Raw genomic sequence first — 19537 nt, 5'->3', positions numbered from 1 at the left:
TAAAAACAGATCAATTATTACAACATGTTTTCTTATGTCAACTGGGATCGACTGCCAGCAAAAATATTTTCGATTTTTTTTTTTTTTTGACTGATTTGTTTGGTTTGTTGTTTAGTACCTCTCGTCTCTTCGCTTCATTTGAATTTTCAACAAATGGAGGTAAAACAATCTCTTTGTTGATATAAAAATTATTCCTAAATTTAGACCATTCTCAAGTAAATCAGAAATATTGTGGTTCAATATAATTTATTCCAATGCATTGCTGTCTACTGATAAAGTAGAGGTGTGTTCCTAATATTCTAAGACTGACATGAATGTGTCTCAGTACTCAACACCTTTTCATTTTCTGCTTTTCTCCTTGATGTTACAAGAGCTCATATGCTCATTTTTTTAACAGCAATTTTTTAAAATTACATTTAATTTCCTTATAGAGCTGTTTGTCTCACCGTAAATATTTGTAAACAATATGACCATCCTGAAAGGAAAGGTGTCACTTCTTTCTTTTCTCACTTTAGGTCATTTCTGAATGTCTGCCTTTCTGCTCCATTAAACATGTTTTCATTTTCTCATGTTTTCTTTCACACTGATCTGAAGATTAGGTTAATGTAAAGAAAAGATGACGATCACATTTTTTATTCTTTTACAGAGTTGCTTTGACACTATCTCAGCCAGGCTGAATTCTATTTATTTATATGTTAAAGTCCACAAAATTGTAAAACAAATAATTTGATGTGATAGGAGAAGAAGGTTCATTCAGAAAACAGGAACTGAAGTGAGAGGTTACATGTGGCTCCTTTAGGTTTTACAGACTTTTGGACATCTTGATTGTGACTTTGACCAAAATGTCACAGTCAAGAAATGTTGTCATCTTTAAAATGAAAATGACTTTTTTACTACCATCACTCATTTTATCTAAATGTTCATCATGAAAGCCTGCTAAAGAACCTTTGTAGTTTAACATATAGATTGCTTTTCACAGTTTTGTACCTTTTGTACAAGACTCCCTTTAGCATAGATTTTTTTTTAAAGAAATCTATTTCAAGAGTCTGTCTTAACTGGGTATGCTCCGATCAGGGTTTTTTGCTGCAGATTCTGATTCCAATCACTCTTTCGAGCCGATCACTGCTGATCACCTGGATTAGATGTTAATATTTTGCTTTATGTGTACATGCTACTATGTGATATGGCAATAAAGTCACCTAACTATTTGGCAGTAAGATTCTTAACAGCCTAAATTATACACGAGTCAAATAAATCTCATAACAGTGTCTATCAAATAATGTCAAGTAAAAAAGGAAACATCATTCAAAGTCAAACGCAGGTCGTATTGAAATAAGCAATCCCAAATCAAACTTCCTGATAGCATGGCTAGCTGATTAATTAATCTGATTGGTTGTTTCTCACAAAGGGGAGAAATTCTGCAGAACACCTGGAGGAGGCAGAGGAGATCGATTATTTTTCAGACATCACCTGTCTTATTGTCTTATGTCAGGAGGACAGCAAAAGTTTGATTTCATATGAAAAATCCTTTTTTTTTCTTCTTTTTTTTAAGTTAAATGCTGCAGCTTTGAGCAGACGTTCGTTGTGAGAGTTCACTGCTTGGTGGCACAGAAATGGTGCTCTGTCTGTGAAATATTACTATGAGTTGTGCGGCGGTCTAACAGTGAGAGCAGAACCAGCATCATTCTCACCTCTAGCACTAAGACTTAAATTATTTTTCTGTGTATTTGCTTCGGTTTCTGACCGTCATACTAATACGGGTGAGTGTTGGTAGTTGTGTGGTGCTTTAAGTGCTGTATGGCCGCTCCGGATGTCTTTTTTTTCTTGCAGTGAGCCTCGATATAGCCAAACTCCGTCAAGTGCCTGCTTTTTAAATGAAATATTATATTTGTTGTGTTGATGCATTTTGATGTGCTTCACCCCTAAGTTATTTCTCTGGTACAACATGCAAACTTCCCCATTCACTCTGACCTTTAAAGTAGAGATAGTCGCACAGGCAGGCTGTGAAGTGAGATACAGGTGATCGGTTTTGGTAATCGGCAACAAGAGACAGTGATTGGCGATCGCTGATCATACACTCTTTCATAAAAATCGGCAAATTATGATCGGTGGCCGATCGATCGGCACACCTCTATTGCTGCCATTTCATAAAATATAAGGAAGATTTTTTCATAAATATTGTGTAGGTTTGTGTACACAATAAGTATTGTGTACATACTTATTGTGTTCACAATAAGTATGTACACCAGATCGGGTGTGTACATACCCGATCTTGTACGGGTATGTACAAGATCGGGTATGTTAAATAAATTGTGTTAATTTATTTAACAATAAATTAACACAATTTATTGTTAAACAATAAATTGTGTTAAACAAAAATCTTGTGTCAGCCACAAGACTGATTGTAGCTGACACAAGAATCAGTTTTGCATGGTCCACATTGGTATTCTGTTTGTGTCTCACTTTACCTGTTTACAATGCTGCTAGGTCTCTATGGAATCTCCTCCATATTCCACAGCAGCAAAACCAATAGCTGCTATAAAGCAGTGGTAATGCATCACCTACAGCAGGCATTGCTTTCTTATTCCTTTCCCTATCAGATTTGAAAACATATTGCAGTGTTTGCCTAAATGTTAGCCTAGGCTAAAAGTAGCATGTTTTCTCACTGTTTTGATACTCAGCATTCTTCAAGCCAGTTCTGATTAGTAGCACAGGACAAAAACATACAGAATGAAATGTGGTGTTTTGCTTAAAACCTCATAAACTGGAATGCCATAAGATTCATCTGCTCTTTATGCCCGTTATCTCTAAGATGAAAAATTAACAGGAGGAGGGATTGTTAGATCACTGTAAGTTATCTATGGTATAGTTTTGCAAGCCTTGTATAATGTACCAGAACCTTTACAAATTGGCTGAACAGAACTTGGTTGCTGGGACTGCGACTGACATAAAATCAGACATCACACTGACAGTTGTCTGACACGGGTCACCACCCGATCTGATACGTGTGGGTCAGATCTACATCCCTACTTATTGTTTGAAGAATTTTCAAATTGATGATGGCTATGTTAAGAATATGATAGATCCTCTTTGTTTGTGTTCTATTCCTTCACGTATTTTCATCCTTCACCTCCCCTGGCCTTCCTGCTCATGAAACACCTCAGACAGCCGTGTTGGCTCGGTGGGCCATTATTAAAGCCTGGTAGGCTGCCTCCCTAAAGGTTCATCCTTTCATTCAGTCCGAAGGAGACATCAGCATTAATGCATCAGGACACGCAGCTGTGTGGCCTGCTCCTGTATGCACATGGCCAGGCCAACACACCGACACACACTCACTGTGAGTGAGGCAGCAGGTTCAGCCCCAAGAGTGGGGGGTGATATCATATGCTTTTACGCTATACTTGCACAGGAGTACCCAAGCACCATCTGTCTGTCTGTGCAGCCAAGCTCTGTTTCTTTTTCCCTTGTGTGTGTGTGTGCGTGCGTGCGGAGCGTGTGTGTGTGTATTTGTATGGGAGACAGTGAGGCAGGGAAAGTAGCGTCCAGCAGCTGTATTTACACCTGTATGAGCAGATCCCTGTTGGCAGGGGAGCAGAGGAACACACCAGCTGCTTAACCTAAATTCCCTTCAACGTCGGCCATGTGTGCACTTCACTGTGCCGTGACACACAAACACCAACACACAATCTGTGGAAACCTTTGCCCTCTTTTTTGTGTGACCAGGCAGGCTGCAAGGATGTCTTAATAGAGACATCGGCGGTCCCAGAGACCACCAATGTACCGGAGATGGTGCTGTTTGTCCTCGGTTTCTGACATGAAAGAAACCCTCCACAAGTTCACACAGAGCGCGCTTGTCTTTTGATGTAGTTTTTGTGCTCACCCCGTGTCAGAGCAGGGAGGTAGAGTCGGATGTGGCTCAGCATCCGCCTGATAACCCCGCTGCAGACGAGGCCGTGTCAGGCAGCAGAGGAACGCAGCCAAGCATCTGCTAGTCCTCACAGTTCGCTTGAAGTTCCAAAGTCTGAGAGGTGTGTAGTTGCGACCCGGCCTCATGTTTTCTGTTAGTTTTTCCTAAAGCTTGAATCGCGGTTAGTTCAGTCTCAGAATAATGATCAGGAGTCTCTCCCGGTGAGAATAATATCGACAGGAAGCTTGACGGACAACGCAGTCCAATAATGCAAGATTTAACTTGTCAAAATGCCAGTCAGAGTCACATGTGGGATTTGCACACACAGTACAGCACACTTATCCCATCTACACACTGTCTGAATTTAACACAGACAAATGAAAATCTAAATGGAGAGATTGTCACACGCGAAGCAAAGCAGCACCATGGAGCAAATCCCTGCGATAACATTTTCAGGCAAATGCATATCAAGTGCAGGCGGGGTGACGAGAAACATGGCAGCAAAAGAACAAATGAGACCCTGTGACCTGTCACAGATGTGCCCTCAGCTTACAATAATACGTGTTTAAGAGCCAGCACTGCACTGAGCCATTGTCTTCCACCGCCTGGCTGAGGCCAGAGCTAAAAAGCAGCTTTAAGAAGGCCATGCCCACATGGCAGAAAAACATTTTCACAAATCACCTCACTTCCCTCAATGTTTTAATGGCTCATGTGCTGCTCTTAGGGCCATTGGGTTAGGAGTTAAATGTGTGAATGATTATTCTCTGAGAGTGGGGTCATTGCCCTCAGAGGTCAGAAACACACTCTCTTTTCTCTCTTTCTTCTGCCTGCGGTCAGTAAATAGCTGTCTTAACACCCATTACCAAATGGTGACCAGTTGGAGTCTTTTTCCACAAATGTCAGGGATGTACCATGGGATCACTGGGCCTTTTTTATCAACATTGAAGTGTTGAGCATCATCACTCATCATCACTCACTCAAAATGATGGACACGTTTCCCAGAATGACTACATTTAAGGTTAAAAGTTCTGAGAAAATTTGCTCTTTTTTTATTTGAAAGAACTTACAGTTGGTTTAGAATCTTAAGCACACAAAAAATGTGTGCTTAAGAAATGGAATGTGATTTGTATTTTTGTAAACTAAAAGTTAGATTTTGGTATCTTATGACCTGCTCATGCTGATTTCGAATTGATTCTAATGTATTTTTAAAAATTATGAGCAATAAAATACAAGTGCAGTGAAATCCCCCATCTTATGGAACAAATGTGTTTTTATTTTCTGAATTAGACAAAGTCTTCTTCACGCCGTCAGTCTCTTCCTCAATCTGTTCTTGGTCATGTCTCTCACATGGTCAATAAAAAATATTTTGAATTATGTACTTTTTTGTCCCATAGATATGCATCAGTCTATATGCCAGACAGCCACTCCTTCCGTGAACAGGAGTTCAAAATTAATGCTTTTTTTTTTCTGTTCAAATTGTCAATTTACATCTCTCTTCATACTTTTACCCGCATTTGGTCATCGGCAGCTGACCATGGTAAAGTCTTTTTTTCTAGAAACGTCTTACAGGTTTGTGCTTCCTCTAATAGAACAACATTCTATTAACAATTGAATGTTGTTCAGTTGTTAATAGTAGAGAAAACCAGAAGCAGTAGTGCCTCTGTTTCTCTGCTAAAATGGCAACAAAGGTAAAGTTGTTCACAATAAACACAGCAAACAGGAAGACGACAAAGTTGTTGAGCCATTTAAAATGGTACCGCAGGCTTTCCACATCTCACAGAGCACAGACTTACATCTCATGTCTTTTGTTGATTTCATGTGAAGCATTTTAGACAGACCTGTGTATAAACGGTGCTAGATAGATAAACTTAACTTTTTCAAGCCATCAATAGAAAATAGTGATGGCTGCAAATTTCAAATTACAAGAGAATTAATCAGAGCAGCAGCTGAGAGGTCCATGGTAGCTCGGGGGGAGTTGCAGAGATTCACTCCTCAGGTCTGAGAATCTACTGACATGGCGACTATCAACTCCTCTTTAATGTGGATTTAACTGAAGAGTGGCTGGAAGAAAGTCATACTCAAAGACAAACATAGGAAGTTTGACTTTACACTTTTACTTTGTTCCAACAGTTGCCATATATTTACTTTCCAGTGCATGTATTATTATATATATTTCTCAGGCTTTCTGGTTCATGTGGGGTCAATCTAAAGCCTATTTGACCCATTTCCACATAGATGTCTTCCATCGGTGTCTCTCCATTTTCACTGTTGGAGACCCAAATAGGGGCTCGGTGGGGTCAGTAGTCTCAGCAGTAGAGTAGATAAACCAGTGGTCTCTGTTAAACCTACCACTGTGTTCATTTGTCAACTTGCGCTCCAGGAGTAAAACGTTCCACAGCCAAAAGTTGCTCTGCATCTCCCAGAGGAACATCTCCCTCCATATTCATGCACCAGGTCTAATTGGACACTGTGTGCTATCACTGGGAGGGCCCAGGCGGATGCGATGAGAGCGATAAAATAAAGAAGGGCTGCAGAGTGCTTTAGTTGGCTGGGGGATCCTTTTTTTCAGGACTGGGGAGGGTGGCTCGCGGGGACAGAGTTCAGTCTCATTGGATCTTTATTGCTGTAGGGAAAGAGACTTATTTACTGTAAACTGTTTACAGAGCTCTGTCACTATCTCTGGCTACGCAGAATAAACACAGGAACACACTCCTACTCCTGATGTCTTGTAAACACCAGAAACACACTCACAGACTGACGGACAGCAATGTACCCTGAAAAAGACACACTCAACTCTGGATGACTCCTGGACACACGGGCACACACACACACACACACGCACACGCACACACGTTGCATATTTGTTAACATATTCACAGTGGATACACATTTGCCCAAACCCTATCTTCCAAAAGGCCATGCTCTGCCATAAATATACAGTTGCTCTAAAAAAAGATGCTGCTTGCAAACACACAGCTCCTTGTTTCAACAATGCATGAGTCCTGTTAGTTTTACTGGTGTCCCCAGTTGTTATACAAATTGAGTAAACTCTTCAGACTTGTTCTTTATCTGCAGTCCACATTTTTCCCATCTTTACTGTATTTGCATGGTACAATCCAACACGACTGTGAGAATGAATGCAATTCATAAAAATGAAAAACAAAGTGAGACAAATGAAAGGAAAATAAAGTGACACATGTCAAAAAAAGGTTGCTGCTCCACTTCACCCCTCTAACTGTGGACATGTTCTGTCTGTAAAGTAAATCTCAGTGTTTACAGAGCAGCTTGAGCAGATGAATCCTCCAACCATCCTGCAGGTTTTCAGATCCATGTTGGTGCTCAGACATTCTGTTTCCTGCCTCAGGTGCACTTAAACAGACATGTCAAAAAGTGTGTAATGTGAAAAGTGTGTTTGGTCAGGTGTGCTAGTTTAATAATAGGTTTTCCATCTATCTCTGTGTCCCCACACCCTTGATTCTCCCACCACGCCTCTCTCCCTCTCTCTCATGAAGACCTTACCTCTTTGGGGCGGGATGTTTTGCCATTAAAACTCCATGGTGAGTTTTGCTTTTCCCCTCGTTGACTCCATCAGCAGCATGCAGCAATACTCTCTACCAAACTTGCCTCCTTTGTTGTTTTTTTCTTTTGTTTGTTTGTTTTACGTGCCTTGTGGATTTTTGAAACTCATCTTGACATTTTTATTTTCATTTCTCAAAGGGGAAAATTCCAAAGAGGCATATTTTTCCCCCTCTCCTTTTGCATTTTTGGTGTTGGCTTGCACACCTTTTGTATTGTATGACAAATAGTGGCACTAGATGAAGTTATACTGCCTGATAAGTGTATTCATTTTTGTTTAATGTCTAATATTTCTTAAAAGGAGATGGTAACTGTTTCATTGACAGTAATTTCAGGGGACATTTTCAGGCCTCAGGGCCCTCTGGGCTGGCTGCTGTGTGGCCCCTTTGTGCCACCCTTTAGAAAATGGCATTGCTGGCTTCTCCTCTGTTCGTTGCCTTTGTGTAGACCCTCCACAGTGTTTTTCCAAGAATGACGCTTTTGTGTAAAACACATGTTGTTCAGATTTTGTTTGGTTTCATTTTTTTCCATTGGATGTGTGTTTGCACGCAGCAGTTCTGCCTTGTCATAATGTGGTGTGATTCTCAGTGTGTTGTGTGGCTCGATGGTTTTCGGAGATGTGTGCTTTTCGCTTGGAAAATTCCTCAACAGACAGCAACAAGTGAACCAAATGTTCTCGATTTGATTTTCATGTATTGTGTGTAGGCCAATCTTAATGCTACCATTCTGGTATCACGTTTATAATTACTCATAATATGTATGAGCCATATGCAGTTTTTTCTTTTCCTGGTGTATGCATTGACATTCATCTGTTCAGATTTGTTCTGATACAAATACAAAGGATCTTTACAAACCTCCAAAAAGTGTGATGTGGTTTGAATTGGTATTAAAAGTGTCACTGATAAGATGTTGGAACTATGCAGACGTTGCCGGTATGAAGTTATATCATTCACATAGTTGATTTTTTTTTCATAACTTAGATACAATTTAAATCCAAGCTCAAAAGTTACCGGGTGTATCAACTACAATAGCAATTTCTATCCTTATCATTTCTGAGTGTACCTCTTGCATGAAATGTTGAATAAACATTCATGTTGTTTCAGCATACTATCTCCAATGTTCACTGGACTCAGGGTTACGCCAAGTCAGCTGTTTGGGATCTTGGAACCGTGAACGTTCTGATTGTCATAAGGGGAAAGTCGGGGCAACAAATATGTAGTATTCTTTAAAAAAAAGTGTCAAACATGCCATTTTAATGGTGTATGAAATATTCATTCAATGAACCACTTTGAAAGTGTATCAATTCAGACAACTGTCTACCACTAACTGGTAAAGAGATAACATGTAGTGAGCTACCTTTGTTAGCAAGTTGTTTGTTTTTCTTCATTATCAGCTTTTTCAGGTGAATGCTGTAATGGATGCCTAAGCGATGCATAGCAGCTGGGTTTTCTAATTACCCTAGTGAACACATAAACCTATTATCTTTACCAAAATATACAAATCTTCAACATGAATGGATGAAAGCAAGTAGAGAGAACAAATGGCTTCCCACTCCATTTTCTGTACACTGTAGCGATCTTTTCATGCAGATTGTCTGTCACACAAAAGGTCCAAAAGGGTTAAAATATGTTTAATAAAAAATCAGATCAACAATAATAATGAACATACAGAAGGATTATTTGTTGGTAAACATGGCAGATGACAAAATACGTTATGGTACCAAACAGACATTGATGAATGAGATCCATTTTAATGATGCTTAGGCGTTACATGCAGGTGACTGAATAAATGACGAAATCAAAAGAGTAGCAGGCTCAGCAGGAGGCAGTGTGAGGTGAGACACTGTACTAAATATAAAACCTCCAACCTCTGCAGCAAGTAACAGGTGAAGAGATGTGACCTGTGCTGATGGCGAGTTGTAAATTATGTTATTGGCATAATTGTAAATAGTCTAAACAGTTATTCTTTCTTGCATTCTGCAGGCAACGTGCACAGTCCAGTGGGTTTTGACATCAATGGATGATAACTCTGTACTCTACAAGATTATAACATAGAAATACTATATAGTCATCAGAAGTAGAAAACTCTTAACTCAGCACTTGCTCATATATTCTAATATCTGACATTTATTTAAAACATTAAAGTAAAAAATATTCTTACTGATGCTAAAGTAATAAAGCCTACAAACAATCAGTTGTGTTATCTGTGATTTATTTATTACTTTGATTTAGCACAAATACAAAATATTTATTTGCTCATCACAGATGAAAGACATTTTGAATGGTCTATATCTCTATGCTTCTTAAAAAAAAGTGTCAAACATGCCATTTTAATGGTGTATGAAATATTCATTCAATGAACCACTTTGAAAGTGTATCAATTCAGACAACTGTCTACCACTAACTGGTAAGATTCTTCCACAGAACCCTACTTAAAAATGTCCTCACTATTCCTTTGATTTAGTGCAGTATTTATCACAAATACTTAATTTGTGAAATGATATGTTTACATAGTGTTACATTGTGCCTATTGGTGAATATTTTTAGTTCCTGAACATCATTGTGGATGATTTAAAATGTAAATAAAACACTTCCTCCTTATCCAACATAAGCATCATCTTTTAATAATATTCATCCAAAGCATCACCTTATGTAATCTTCAGAGTTCCTATCAAGTTATTATTGTGTCAAAAAATAAAAATGAAATGAAAACAACTAAATGTGATTAAAATAAAAGATGATGGGGATCTGGAGCAATGAGTGAGCTCTCCCGGTTTTCAGAGTTATTTTAAAAGCACAGGAACGTCATTCTTTTTTTTTTTCTTTCTTTGGGATGAGCTGAAGCTAAGTCTCTTGTCAACACTGCCTCGTGAAATCAGATGCTTACAAGCTTTTAAAGGAAGCCCCATTATGACAGAGTCACTTATGGAGAGATGATTGAGTGGTTCAGTGAAGTGAACTTTTCCCTTCCCGGCTCCCTGCTCTCCTGCTCCTCCCTGCTGACTCCATTCACTTTAGAAAATGAATAGCATGTGGTGCCTTCTCCAAGTCTTGGGTTTCTCCTTTTGTTGTGGCCAGTCACTCATACTTTTTAATTGAAATTTTTTTTCTTTCTGCCTTCATTCAGCATCTAGCTAATCTGGACCCTCGGACCATATAGATTTTCAGTGCTACACATCCTTAGCAGTTTTGAGTCCCTCTACTCAAAATAACTACTTTTGGATCAAATTTGAACAAATGAAAAAACATCTTGTTTTCTGAATAGCCTGAATGAACTGTAGCAGTGCATTGTCCATTTTTTGGGCTTCTTGTAAGGCACTCTGGATTTTAGACCCCAAAACAGATGAAAGAAAAAAATAAAAGTATCCTTAAAGTTTTAATGGCTGTTTTCCAATTTTCTCCTCTGCGTTTCCTAAGCAGTTGTCAATAGTGCAATATGCTCAACAGAGTCTCAAGGCTCCCTTTTTTTTCCAAGAGCTGTAGTAAAATAATTAATGTTACGTTGAAGGATGTGTCCTCCACATGACTGCTCGCATTCTCTTCTTTTTTTTTCCTTTCTTTGTGCAGTCTCCTTTGCTGATAACTATTAAATAAGCCATACAGCTCCTTTAAAACTGGATGACTAACGAAGTAAGTTGTGTTATAATTGTTTACTGTGACGACGACTGAAAATAAATGAAGGCTGCCACTGGACATGCAGTCGTGCACCCCCCATCTCCCTCCCGCTCCTCCTGAGCGGCGCCTCATGTTAGCTCCGGACATAGTAATGCGAAGGGACTTTGATGGTTGATGTCGCAGATTGAATTATGCCCCTGAGGAAAAGCTATTAGCTCAGTCAAGAGGCCTCATTTGTGAAATTAAAAGTGGAAACGACATGTGAGTAGTCTTTTCAGTGAATTAAAGTTGCAAAGAAAAAAAATTGATTTGCCTCCCCTCTAAAGTCCATGTTACAAAAAGGAGAAGGACGGACAGAAAGATTAGCCATTTGTTTAGAAACATCTGGTTCCCTCTGCACCCAGTTCCATTGCAGTATATATTTATGTTCCTAATTTGCCAATATTGAGTTACATTTTTTTGTAACTTTGAGCTGTTGGTTTACCCATTACTGCACCAGTGGCGTACTTCATAAACCGTATGTTCCATACGGAGAGGAGAATGAAGCCCTGGAGCTGCACTTTTTAGTCACAAGGGCAGAAACCTCAACAGTTCAAGCCACTTCCAGTGAGATCAAGAGCAAACGTATGATTTAAAATGCAGATGAATGTATTTTAGTGGCCACTCTACCCAGATGAGAAAGGAACCAAGCTGTGATCTTCACTCCTGTTGGCAGGCTTGGTGCTAGCTGAGGGCTCTTCAAAGAGGCTATGAAACCACAGTAGGGAGCCAGTGTTATAGCCTGCTGTTGGAGACTTCTAAGTATATACATGGTGTGATTATTTATGTATTTACACATTAGATGTGGTTGCAATATTGGTCAGTATATCATGAATTGCTCCAAACACTAAGCTCTAGTACTCCATACATGTTTTGTATTTATTTGGCTTTCATAGTCAATCATTTGTCAAGCTGCTTAAGAGAATCTAACTTTAATTTCTAAGTTTACATTGTGAGCATTTACATCTTCTAATTATTTCAAAAAACATCGTCCAGTCTAAATTCTAAGTCCATATGTGGAATATTCTGCAGTTTCTGACCTCTTGAGCCTTGAACCCGACATGAGCTGATTTGTGTACCATGGGTTATAGAAACCAGCGAACCGCACAGCCTTTGAGAGTCTAACATATTTTCCAGAAATAAAAGAAATGGAACAGCTGGTTTTTAGAAAATGAACTCTGCCAAAAAAATAACTTGGTCCCAAAGTCATGAACATGATGTTCAGTTGCCCTGTTTGAGGGGATTCCTGGTTTTCTTATGCTGATTGCCAATTGTACATGCATCCACCTATTTCCATTGTAATGTACTGATTCTCAAATTTTTAAGGTGTTTAAACATATGCCACACATTGAATATTCTTAGTTTTCCTCATACTTCCTTTCAGATTTTCTGCTGTATGAATGTTTAAATATTGGCCTGAATCAATTAAGCAATACTGAGAAAATGAAGTATGCATTTAGAGGTAAAAAAGAAGCCCCTAAAACTTTATTATTTTATGGCCGGTTTACTATGTGTTTTGTCCTCTGGATGCTTTGAAGCAAATCTGGATCTGTGGAAGGAGAGGACATGAACAAACTAAAGTCAGCCAGAGCAATATCCTGAGTTCAACTTCCTCTCTTTCCCTCTCTTCCTGTTATAGACAAGGCTTACTATGTATATGAGGTTATTCATCCTTCTTCTCTTGGCCCAGCACTAATAAATGAAAGCCTAGATCTTGTACCATGGTCTTTCCTGGGACTACTATCACTACTTCATTTTTCCAGATCGCTCTTTCATACAGCAGGCAAACAAAGGCATCAACTTCCCTTTGTATCCAGGGGCTAATTTATGAGGTGCTGACAGTCTGTAGGGAGGTAGCAGAAAGAGACTTTTACCAGCAACTGCTCTTTCAGCGTCCTGAATTGTGAAAGTCCCTTCAACAATTAGACACACTTTCTCCACCTCCAGGGTTTATTGTTCACCTTAAGGTTTCATTCCATCTTTTATTAAGTTCTATTGTTTGTTTACCTGAACCTCACTTCAGAACAAAGGAAACAGCTGTTTGGTCATTGTTAGAGCACTGTGCAGATATTGAACACAGTTCATGTAGTTGAGTAAATGAACAAAATAAATAAATAAATAAATAAATGAATGAATAAATAATAATTGTCCCAGAATATTTGATGTTGTGAGAGTGATGTACCCAAATGTAAAAAAAAATTAATTAATTAATTAACAAATTGTTTCAGTATTTATAGTGGTTTATTGTGTATTTCCAGAACACAACAGCATAGCAAGCAGCACAACATTTGAGAAATGGAGAGAAAAAAGAGAGAGCAAGGGAGCCGTCGCCTCACTTTTTTTCCCTTTAACTGCTCAGTTCTCGTCCTGAGTGTAACCGCTCTGCTCACTGTAGAACTTTGTTCTGATTGGGATGGCAGCCTTGTGGCCAATCACGTGTGAGGATATGGGATCCCACAGAGGGAAGGGGTGCTATGTGAGGCAGAAGCTCACCTGGAGACTGCATCTTCAAGAAAGAGCTTTGTGGAAACAGTCGTAGCTTTGTTGAAATAGGGGGGACTTTGTGACAGAAAGCATTTAGGCACCCCTGAATGTGTGTCATGGGAAATTCAAGGATTACTCAACCATACATGAATGAACCAAAGTAACAGTCCAGGTGGGTTTTTGTTAAGGGACTAATGTAACATAATATAAAGCTCAAAAAGTTGATTTTACCTAATTCAACTTTCAAATTCAGGAAATTTTGCCCAACACAGGACTCTACCTTCAATACAACAATGCTTGATGGAGAACCAAAACTAATCTGCAGGAAAGCATCAGAAGCACATTGAAGTAGTACCTGCTTCCTCCAGTAAATGGGTACTGAAAACCAGAATGAACTATCCTCTTTTTGCTTCCATCTTTGTTTAATTTTTAATAATTTATCCCCAAAAAAATAATGATATGTTTATATCTGAAGTTAGTTTTTGCAACTACCTACACCAAAAGAAGATAAAGAAGATCTTCAGCTACATTTATTATATGCATGCGGTGTAGTTGTTGTCAACTACATGTTTTCAATTATTTTTGTAAGTCCTTGAGTGACTGTCACTCAAGGACTTACAAGAACTTATTTTCATTATAGTGTTCTATTTAAAGGTCAGAGTTCAGCAGAGCTGAGGAAGAGTGTAACACCAGATAGTCCACTTCTAGACTGATCAGCAGCAAACACTTTTCTCTGTTCGGGTTTGTTCTAAGTAATGTTCACAGTAATACCAGATCTTGCTACTGTTGTTTGATTGCAACCGTATGGGCGACCCGTTGAAAGTCCACTTTCTATGAAGCAGTAATGACATGCTAAATAATCCTATAGCTTCCTAATAAATTTCTCCCAAAGTAAAACAGACCACGCAGCTCAGACATGTTTGTGAGTTTCAGTGATAACCAGAGCGTTTGTAGGTCTTGTACTTTAAGGTAAGATCTGTAGGCTAAGCTAAATGGCTTTACATCATCTTGTAAAAGTAGATTCTGTCATTTTATAAGTAGCCTTCAAAGCTTTTTGTAAGGAATTATTTTTTGATAGAACACAAAGTATTGCAGGACTACCAGGTGGTTTTTCATTGTTCAGTTATTGACAAAAGGGTGGTATGCATGCAATCTTCTTCATTTTACTATTCTACCCTCAAATAAAACCCAATGCAACAAATTTCCTCAAAAGTCACAGAATTAGCTCACCTGTTTGTCTTTTTTTTTGGAATCAACCTTTCTCTTTTTTTAGAGAACAAAGAGTGTCATTGAGGAAGCAAGAAAAACAGCAGACAGGTCAAGGAAAAAAATGTGGAGAAGTTTAATATCATAGAACTTTGTCCAATCCATGTTCAGAAAACAAAAATGACATGAAAAAAAAAGTATTGCTCTCTCTACCCAGTCTGACAGTTATGGGATGTCTATAGGTATACTATATTTTTTTCATATAATTTTTGTATAATATACTTGTAGACATCCCATAACTGTCAGATTGAGTAGTGAGAGCAATAAACTTATACATAGGTAGGAACAGATAAACACAAGGAGGTGCTAGAGCACCTGACAATTTTCCTCTGGACAAGAAAAGCACTTCTGAAATCTTGTTTTCTTTTTGGGTTTTTTTTTTCCCAAGACCGCATATGATTTGAACTAGGTATATATACATGATGCCTGTGTGGGAAAAAAATCTCACACTACTAAGGCAGCCAGCAGTTCCATGTGCCACACAACTGTCCTTTTTATCCACGTGAGCTCCTGCCCCTAACATGCCACCGGTTAAGAACTAGGGTAAGTTGGTTGCAGAGATCTCCAACTAAAATGGGAGAACCAGTTTGTTGTTCTGCTGTTGTACTTGGAAATTACATAGTCTTCATCTTATCTAACTGAGCAGGAGCTGTTCTCTAAAGAAAAATGCCTAGATGTTGAAAGGTGATAGAAGCAGAAATAGGGAGGGGGGTTTCCTCTTCTGTGGTTTTGTTAAAAATGAAAGAGAGCTATTTCACTCCATGCATGCCAGTCTCTCATTTCTTTCATTTTTTTTTTTACGTTTTTAATATTTTATTTCCACTTATATAAAGTAGTCATCCTAAAATGTGTCGTATTTAATAGATACTTTTCAATTTTCCCCTGCTCCTTCCTTTGCATGGTAAACTATTATTACTGTGACTCTGCACCTCCCACATACTTGCCAACATGCTTTATTTATTTATTTCTAAATCCCTCTTTTGGTATTACAGGCTGTCCTTTATATTTTTCCTGTATTTCATGTAATCTTGGGATAAATGCAGATTGTCATTAGGTTGTGGATTATTCCATCCCTTCGCCATGCTATACTTTTAAAGTTTTGGATATGAAATGAGGCTGCAGGATGTTTCATCTGATTAGGATATGGAATCCAGTGTTTAGATGTGCCACATATAAAATAACACTGGAATGATATGGCTTAATTACCTCCTTATTGTGTAGATAAGTTCTCCAGAGCCTTGCTAATGACCTATTTATTCTATTCAGGTGTGGTGCAGCAGAGGCTCATCTAAAAGTTGCAGGACACTGGCCCTTGAGGACACCAATGATTTACACTATTTTTTGGTATTCAATAAAAAGTCTACTGTAAGGAACCATGGTTACTAGAGTCCATAAAATTATAAGATATTTTTGTTTGATTTGTGATCATATTTCATTCCATTTTAAAGGAGACAAAGGGTCCAACTTCGGATCCCAATGAAAAGAGTGTAATGCAACAGTTCAGATATTGTTCAGTTGAAATTAACTCCACATGACATTTTAGCCTTTTGAAAACAAACTACTTTACTGCAATAAAAAAACAAAAAAACAGTAGCATTTTGGTAAATAAGTTGTATTTCCCTTACCTTGGCTAAACTTTTCAATTCTTTCTTCCTCTTGAAGCAAAGCTAAACCACCACCCCAGATCTCTCCGAGCAAATCCAATGGAGGAGAGTTTTGCGTTGCTGCCATCTTTGCCTCGTCCCGCTCCTGGTTCCTCACAAATCCAAACATAAAGAGAGAGAAAGGTATTTGAGTCAAACCCAGGATGCACAGAAGTTTTACCCTCCATAGACACTTTTCAAACTACTTTTGAGCTTAGTGCACTTCTTGGTAATTAAGACCCATTAGAATGTCTGGTTGAATTGAAATTATTATTTGCAAAGTGCCTTGAGACGACATTTATTGGGAATTGGCACTATAGAAATTGACCAGAACATTTGACAGGTCTGTTGTGTGTTATTCATGACTTTGCTTCACAACATTGTCACAGATCAGTCCCGGCAGTCAGTTGTGGACTCACTGTACATAATCAGTTGCTATGGTAATGTGGTGGAGCATGTCCTGGAGCCTCGGCCAATTAGCACTGCACAAAAGATTAGCGACGAGACTCCGCTGGAGCTGAACACATCTCCCAGAGCATGCTGGACCTTAGCCAGGTAACAGCTTATGTTCCACTTTCTCTTCCAAAATGTGTTAGAATCTTGTTTCTATGGATTCATGTTGGATTATGGCACTTCTCATGTAGGACTCCGCAGTGGAACGAGTTGCAGCCACCTTTCAGCTCCAACCACCCGTTGGTGCTAGCCTCGGATCTGGTTCAGTACTACCAGTATCTTCTCGCTGGTAGGTTTCACAGTTGTTCTCTTTACATCAACATCGGTATTGACTTGGCTAACTGTCCGGTTTGTATGTTTTGTTTTGGTTTGATGCATCTAACCTTTTATATGTGTTGCTGAAAGCCAGTTTCCAGTGTGTTCTCAATGCCACGTGCTGAGGAGAAACCATTGTAGTCAGACCCTAGTTAGTCAGCTGGAAGATCAATCAACCATGAATATATCCTGTGCCAATTCCTTCATAATGCCACATTCGAACCAATTAGCTGGCACCCTAAATTCCCTCATATTCGGTAACAAGTGCTCATCAGTGAGGTCTGTGGTTTGTTGTCTTAGAGGTCATGTAGCACGGATGGCCACCCATAGATTCAATCCACCCCCACAGGAATAGGACAGCGTTTTGAGCTCACTCCATAATTATAAGCATTCAAAATGTTTAATTAGTTTTAGTAGGTTCCCCAGGCCAAGTTGTAGCTGTACACAAATCTTTGGACTCATACCCACTGAGTACTGCAGTGCTTCAGGTCTTACTGGTAGGATATTTTGTCAAATTAGTGGTAATGGTCTCTCATAGTGTCAGAGCGATGAGAATGCGTTGGAGTGACGGGTTCGGGCGTCAGCTTTTTCCACCATTCTGGGCCAGCATGAGTATTGAAACTGGCTGCATAATGAGCGAGATTCATTGCATTAACATTTACATCCAATTAACAATAGCCGGATAAAACCACTGTGGTTCTTTACTCCCATGGTCAACCAAGTGTGAAGCAATGTGAGGTCAAGATGTTATAAACATAATTGTTCAACCCCCTACGCATTTCCTGTTCTCTTGCCATTTACCCTTTGGGTCTGCATCCCATACACCACCAACAACCGAGTTTCTCTTGGACTGCCACCTTCCATTTCTGCGCTTTGCACCCAGAAAGAGACTCTCAGCATCCTGTTTCTCAGCATGTGTCCCCTTGCCAGCTCTCTCCTCTGCTGCTCCCTCCAGGGCTTGGCAGCCTAGCTGAGAAGTGATCCAGGAGAAAGAGTCAATTTGACCTTAGGAGGAATTACAGCAGCACCATAAGTTGCTTGTCCAAGTGCCTCTTGCTGAGCAAACGGATTAGTACTTTGAAAAGAAACCGAAAAGACACTGTTCTAACTCGCAGAACAAAAAGCTATCTAGGTCAGATTTGCATTGGCCAGCAATCATTACATTATGCTGCATTGTAGGAACAAACATGAAAACAGGAACATTTTACAGCTAAGAAGCTGGAGTACTGTTGAATCAAAGTGTCAATAAATCTGTCCTGAACCTAGTTGTGCTGCAGACACATTGTTTTCAAATTGTCTGTGGAAGTTAAAAGGTTGCCAGCTTCTGATTGACAGGCCATAGTCTCCAGTCTCATGGCTCTATATTGGATGACCCAGCCTGATTAAAAATGCAGCTTGCAAGAAAAAGGAATAGGAAGGGAGGAGGAGAGGAAGGCCCAGGGTCAGACCAGACCGGAGCCTGGAGGACGGGAAGATAAAAGACACCAGTGGCGCCACTTCATGGTCACTATCTCCACCTGTCCATCTGTAGCAGCTACTGGCAGCACTCAGCGCTGCAGAGGATGGCAAGGCACAGCAAATCTTTGAAGAGATAAGGAAACAAGAGAGACACACTGTACACTCAAAAGGAGATGAGATCCAGCACTACAACCTGGCAGGCTTGGGGCAGCTTTTTAGTGCTCCAGGTAGTTTCTACTGTTTGTTCGTGAGATTCATGTATGCAATTAAAAACTGCCTTTATGGCAGATAAAAAAATGTTTTTGAACTTCTGGTGTCATAACTGAAAATTAGGAAGTTCTGAATAAGTCATCCCAAGAATGTGCTTTTTTTCAGACAAACTTTTCTCTCAAGATTATTTTCGCTTATGAATATTTATCCGTCAGTCCACAGCATGTGTTCAGACACCTCTTCCCCTCATGACAAACTTTGCTCCAGAGCAAACAAACTAGTGAATAATTTACCACCTGAGTTCCTGCCTGGCTGCTATGATGGTGGCAGAAACAAAGGTTATGCTTTCTGGCCACAGGCTTGCTTCTCTCTGTCATTTAATGTGCTAATTGTGGAGACTGGCTGACTGGCTGGCTTGCTTGCCAGCTCTCTTAGGACTTTGAGGCCCATGACAGCCCAGCCACATTTGCCTTGTCAATAGATCTAATTGCTCTGAGAAAGGGGCCGGAGTGAAGGCTTTGGAGCATCAGGCGTTTGGTAAAGAGAGACCCTGGCGCCATGACTGGGTCAGT

The 19537-nt window shown here is 39.5% G+C and overlaps 1 protein-coding gene across 4 annotated transcripts in view; it reads left to right on the top strand.

Annotated features, from left to right (window-relative positions):
* Window positions 1-19537, top strand: part of bcas3 (BCAS3 microtubule associated cell migration factor) — a 304415-nt gene that overhangs the window by 80685 nt on the left and 204193 nt on the right. For 3 of the 4 annotated variants that reach the window (XM_055045602.1, XM_055045601.1, XM_055045604.1), the window contains exons 17-20: window positions 7420-7464; window positions 16549-16673; window positions 16919-17084; window positions 17174-17271. In XM_055045602.1, the coding sequence (XP_054901577.1) occupies window positions 7420-7464; window positions 16549-16673; window positions 16919-17084; window positions 17174-17271 (434 nt within the window). The remainder of the gene's footprint in view (window positions 1-7419; window positions 7465-16548; window positions 16674-16918; window positions 17085-17173; window positions 17272-19537) is intronic. The other variant, XM_055045603.1, reaches the window with a different exon arrangement.

Source organism: Poeciliopsis prolifica, unplaced genomic scaffold (assembly GCF_027474105.1).
Source record: "Poeciliopsis prolifica strain line A6 unplaced genomic scaffold, Auburn_PproV2 SCAFFOLD022, whole genome shotgun sequence".
In the NCBI taxonomy this organism is placed as follows: Eukaryota; Metazoa; Chordata; class Actinopteri; order Cyprinodontiformes; family Poeciliidae; genus Poeciliopsis; species Poeciliopsis prolifica.
Note: the sequence above shows the minus strand (reverse complement) of the source record. Positions and strands in the feature narration are given on the sequence as shown.